The sequence below is a fragment of the Oryx dammah genome, unplaced genomic scaffold (genome assembly GCF_014754425.2).
Source record: "Oryx dammah isolate SB20612 unplaced genomic scaffold, SCBI_Odam_1.1 HiC_scaffold_18, whole genome shotgun sequence".
NCBI lineage: Eukaryota > Metazoa > Chordata > Mammalia > Artiodactyla > Bovidae > Oryx > Oryx dammah.
Genome location: NW_024070202.1, coordinates 51,457,333 through 51,463,332, shown reverse-complemented (window position 1 = coordinate 51,463,332; position 6,000 = coordinate 51,457,333). Strand labels below are relative to the sequence as shown.

The 6,000-nt window shown below is 47.3% G+C and overlaps 1 protein-coding gene across 1 annotated transcript in view; it reads right to left on the bottom strand.

Moving 5' to 3' along the window:
• Positions 1–210: 210 nt before the first annotated feature.
• The window catches only part of WNT2 (Wnt family member 2), a 45,873-nt gene continuing 40,083 nt past the window's right edge, over positions 211–6,000 (bottom strand). Inside the window, exon 5 of the mRNA XM_040260871.1 lies at positions 211–1,302. Coding sequence (XP_040116805.1) covers positions 1,073–1,302 — 230 coding nt within the window. The 3' untranslated portion in view covers positions 211–1,072. The remainder of the gene's footprint in view (positions 1,303–6,000) is intronic.

Genomic DNA, 6,000 nt, shown 5'->3' with positions numbered 1-6,000 from the left:
TTTAACAGTGTGCTTGAAGGGAGATGAATACTAGCTGATGCTCCCTGTGTATGTGGCCAACTTTTAGGCATTTGCTTATGGTAGAGGCTGTCTGGGCATGACTTTGCTTTGGAAACCTCTCTGTCAGCATTTTGGTTCCCTGGTCTTGTCATTTCAAAAGTGTTCATTCTCAAAGCCATTTTAGTTACAAAATTCCATGGGCCACAGGCATCACACCAAGTAGGAATTTTATTCCCCACTTTCCCCCTTATCTGTACAGACAGGTTTTCTAACCTTCCACTCTCTACGCTACTTTCCTCCATCTTCACCCAGTAGTTACAGAATACTGCCAGATCATCAGTCTCCTTTTTAATTCTCTTCAAATCTCATTCCCTAAAAGGTTCTTTATATTGAGTGGACAGTAATGCAAAGCAGTCACTTTCTGAGGCTTTTGCTATTGCACAGATTCCAAACTGTACCAACGGACAACAGACCCACCTTGTCACATCAGATTTTAATATGGCAACAAATGCCTTGAAATACATGCATTTGAAACCTGAAGTTTATTGAAAGCCATTTTTCTCCAGCCAATTACCGATTACCCCAGAGGTAGCAGGCTGTGAAAATCACTTCATCAGGCAAAAGCCTTGCTTGGTCTTTTCAAGAATTAAAGTTAAATCAGTGGGGATTGATCCTGCTTTCTTTACTGTACCCTCCAGAGTGAAGTATAGAATTTCTTAACTGTGAACATTTGTTGAAAAACACAGAGGAAGCTCATTTGAGACACTTTTTCTCTCTGGTCATCTGCTCTCAAAAGAGGAAATGTCGAGGAGGGTGGAAACAGTGACCTGGCCCCTCCGCTCCTCTAATAACCTGTTGTGACCAAGAAGAGACATGTCCCAGGATGCCAGAAGTCAGAGAAAATAGGGCAGACTTAGTGTGCAGCGTGTGGCCCCAGTCCTGGGCCCCAGGGAACCAGAAGGGCTTCTGTGCCTCAGGAAGTATCTCCCAGAGAGAACCCAAAGGCCCAGCGTCCTTGCAGATCCAATGGAGTCCTTGCAGGAGGGAAGATGGATGGTAGCCTCTGCTGGGGTCATGTCGGAGCCGCCCAGTCGGGGCTCTTCGGGGCCTTGCACGTGTGCACGTCCAGGGCCTCCACGCAGTCCTGGCAGCGCACGGCACAGCACCAGTGGAACTTACACTCACACTTGGTCTTCCGGGTAATGTGGGAGGTGTCGTAGCCTCTGCCACAGCACATGACTTCGCAGCTGTCCATGCCCCGGGAAGTCAGGTTGCACACACGGCCTGCTGTACCCAGGGAGCCTGGAAGACAGGTCAGGGCATGTTACTGAATTGGCATGGGTGGAATACAGCATGCTTCTGAAGGAAGGGTTCCGAGATCATCCTCCAGGACTGGGCCCTGCTGCCACCTCACCACAGCCCAGGGCTGGACCCCGCAGCACGTGTCAGCCTCGGTGGCAATGGCAGTGAGGGCCACATCCAGGAAGGACTGACATGAAGCCCTGGGGCTGTCCTGAGCATCCTGACTCCAGCACTCCCACTGTAAGTTGGATGAAATTTTCTGCTTACCCTTACCCAGCCTTGGACTGATGGGTCACTGAATGACCAAGGCCAGATCAGAATGAAAGAAGGACCTGTCCTGATCCTCCCTCTCCTGACCTTAAACTGCACTAAGGAAGCAGTGGCCAAAGTTCTCTCTCTTGGAATCTGTCAGGGTATGGACCTCTTGCAAGGGAGGAGATTCTGCCTCCCTGGACCTGATTACGCTGGCTTATAGGAAACATTAGAGAGCTCTGCTTGCTGAAGCGGATGTGTGGGCACCATTTGTGTAAGACCTTGAGGAGGGAGCCATGCTCAGCCTGGTTTTTCTTTTGTGCTTTGGTCTAGTGGGCCATTGAGATGTGTGTGAGACACCTGATTGAAGACAGGATTCTAGGTCTTTGATAAACAAAACCGGTATAAAAAGCCTGTTAGAAATGACTAGTGGACATTGTCTTATTTAGGATGATGCTTGCTACATGGCAATTCATATTTATGTATTTGTTTCTCCAAGAATCTCAAAGATAAGAAGCCTCTTAATTGTTCTTTTCCTGGGGAAGCACTCAGAATTCTTTTACAAGAGTGTTATCAGACAGCAGAACCAAGTGTGGTGGACATTTTTAGAGCCTGCTCAGCTTATAGTGATGCTTCGTGCACAGAGCAGAGCACCTGGCAGCAATAGTAAACAATGTGACTCTTCTCTGTTAGCAGCAGGTGATTGGGCCAGGGGTGGGCACTGACTTGAACTGGGCCACTCAGGTAGATTTCCCTGAGGATTTGTGCTTCTGATGGAGACAGTACAAACTCCAAGTATAAAGTCAGTAGCCATTGGCAGCTGTGTGCCATGATGTGGTCTGTGGATGAGAAGACGTCACAGAGACAAGACGAGACAGATGTCCAGAGACAGTGAGAACAAGACATGGAATGAGAATGCTGCCCAGATGCTGGACTGTTTTCTGGACATTTCTCTCTGAGGTCTGGCTGCATTCGAGCCTTTGGATTTCTAGACACCCTGTATGCTTGTAATAAATTTCCCCTTTTAGCTTAAGCCACTCAAGTTTCTATTACTTGTGATTGACAATCCTAAATAATCTACAAACCTAGAGAAGCTAAACTCTTTACTGAAAAACTAAAAAAAAAAACAACAAAAACAAAAAAAACTTTTATCAGGATGAAAAAGACAGTGACTTCATTTTCTGTTCCTCCATTATTTAACTAGGAATTTCTCCCTCTTTATAACTCCTCCAGTGCCTCGTGACTCTGTTTATCACATTCCGCCCTGTGTTCCAATTATCTATATAAATGTCATGTTGCCCTGCCTGTCAAGAATGACCAGGGAAGCAGCCAGGTTCAAGCAGGGCATGGGGTCAAGAAGAAGAGTAGGAGGGGCAGGACTTGCTCTGTGTGATCAGGCCACTGACGGCAGGAAGACAGGCAGGGGAGTTTCATAAGGACAGGAAGGATGGCCAAGGGCTGGGGTCAGGGTGGTGGGTGGGTCAGCCAGGGATGGCTCAGAGCCTACATCGTGCTGAAGAAGCAAAGGGTTAGAAGAGACAGCAGCCAGATTTGGGGCAACCATCAGGACAGTACTCAGAATTACTGTGCAGAAAGGACTCACTACCAAATGCTGCCTCTTAACAGCATACCCATTTATTTAATTCAGTAAATGTTTAGTGAATGCAAATGTGTAAGACATTGTTTGGCTACTTGGGGTTTTGGTGGTGATGATGAGGAAATAAAATAATTAGGATTTTAGTTCAGTTCTGATTCTCAGGAAACTCATAATACAAGGAAGAGATAAATATGTAAAGAGGTATTTCCACTACTTTAAGATAACTGCTCCATTTGCTGAAGACTTTCTATAGCCAAAGGCAGGGTTTTGTGAAAATAGCACCATAAAGCTAAAGACAATAGAGTGAGGTTATTTAGGGCTTGGACAGATCAGGGTTCAAATCCTAGCTTTACCATGTATGACTGTGTGACCTTGGGTAAATTAAGTAAGATAAATTACTAATCTCATTAAGCTTCAGTTTCCTCCCATGCAAAATTGGGATAAAAACAGTTCCTTCCTCAGGGGCTGTGGTGAGGATGGAATGAGATTATGCCTGGAGGTGCCTGGCATAAGAAGTGCTCAATAAATGTTAACCATTCATTCACTTGGGCTCAGATGGTAAAGAAATTCCCTGCAATGCAGGAGACTTGGGTTCAATCCCTGGATTGGGAAGATCCCGTGGAGAAGGGAATGCCTACCCATTCCAGTATTCTTGCCTGGAGAATCCCATGGACAGAGGAGCCTGGCAGGCTACAGTCCATGGGGTCACAAAGAGTAAGACACAGCTGAGTGACTAACACTTCACTTCATTCATTCATTTAACAAGTGTTTAACAAAAGTGCCTACTATGTGCTAGGCCTAGTTCTGGGAGCTTGAGCTGTGTCAGTGAACAAATCAAAGAGCCTGCCTGCCTTGAGGAGTTTATGTTCTAGGGAGAGTGCATGAAGCATATTATCATAATGATATTTATTAATATTAATAGTAGCAAACAGGATCAGAAAAGGAGCTGTTAATGGTTTTGTAGAGGAGGTGGCATTAGATATAAGACATGAAGGATGAATAGAAGATTGAAGGGAGAATGGGGTGACAGGCCTTTCTGGCAGGAGAGAACCTCCCAGTAGAAACTTGGAGGTCAAGTACACAGGAGACTGTGTAGATTCAACGTGACCAAGGCAGAGGTTGCGTGTTAGGCAACAAACACGGAAAGGGAGGTTGGAGCAACAGGTCAGAGAGTCTTCCTGCTTTGCTACAATTAGGACTTTATTCCATGGTGGGCGGTGAGCCAGTCCAGATTTTTATTCAGAGAAAAATATGTCAAAATGATCAATCTGGAAGAGTGGCTTGGGGCAGGGTGGTATCTTGAGTCCTTTGGATTAGTCCAGGCAAGAGATAATGAGTGGAGGCAGAAGACAAATGCATGAGATGTTAAAGAGGAAGGATCACTAGGTTTGGTGACTCACTGGATTAAAGGATGAGTTGTAGGGGGTGATAACGTGTCAGGTAGGAAAAGACTGAAAACTGTTCATTCGGCTCAACAATTAGGAAGGTAACTAGTGCCCTTTAATGAGAGCTGCCTCAGTGGGACAATATGGGTGGACGCAGTGCACTGAAGCATGAACAGGAGGAGAGGCCAGGTGGTGACTGAGAAGCTTGATGACGAAGTGAATGAAAGAGCACAGGGGAAAGGAGTGGTGTGGCTGGGACTCCCCGGGGCCCCAGTGGCTAAGGCTCTGTGCTCCCAGTGCAGGGGGCCTGGGAACTAGATCCCACACGCTGCAACTAAGAGCTTGTGTGCCACAGCTAAAGAGCCCACGGGGCACAACTAAGACCCAGTGCAGCCAAAGAGCACATTTAGAAAAAGAAAAACACTAATAAAAAAAGAAGTGATGAGGCTGAAGATGGAACTTCAAGGTGACTTCGGGCCATTAAGTTGACTGGGAGTTTGTTGTGTTGCAGGATATATCTGACGCACTGCGTGTAGGTGTTCGTTATATAAAGTACAAAAACGGGGAAAACTATGCTATTAGAAGTCAGGGTAGTGCTGTCTTTTGGTGGGTAGCAGTGAAAAGAGGCGCAGAGGAGACTTCCAGAATACTATTCTCTTCAAGTTCCTGATCTGGGCGCATGTTGTTAATACCCGGAGGTGCTTCTTCGAGAATTCACTGAGCTGTACACGTGGGATACATGCACTTTGCAGTATGAGAAAAAGAAGAGAAGGGGGAAGAGGAAGAGGAGGCAGAGGAAGCAGCAGCTGAGGCCGTACGTGCAAAGACGTGGAAGTGTGTGAGGAGCAGAAAAGTGTTCACTTTGCTGAGAAGGTAGTGCTAGACAGAGCAGTGGCCGGAGATGAGCTGGTCAGGTGGGCAGAAGCCGCCTGGGAAAGACCCTGTGTCTCAGGCTCAGGGGTTTACATGTCAGCCAAGGGCAGTGGGGTGCTCCCTGAAAGGGTGATGTGATCTGATTTGCGTTTCAGAAGAATCACTAGGGGTGACTGGATTGCAGGGGGCCAGGGTGAAGGCCAGCGGACAAGTTAGACACCAGTGAAACTCTGGGCAGGGCACGACGTGGCCTGGACGGAGACAGTGGTGGTGCGAATGGGAGAGGCTAACAGACTCGAGAGACGCTGAGGAGGAGCATCTCCGGATGTGCGGGCTGACTGGACCAACAGGTGAGAGGATGCGACTGAGAAGTGCTTCCGGGCTTCTGACAGCAGTGCTTGGGTTTACATGGGGACATTCTCGGAGGTGGGAACACGGGTTGGGTAGGCTTTGAGGAAAGATAACTGGCTTAGTTTGCAGCACATCGAGCTGGCTGTGAATGTGGGCCATCCAGGTAGGAATGGTCACTGAAAATCCTCTTTGGGACTCAGGAGAGAGGTCAGGATGGAGACCCGGATTAGGACATCTTTT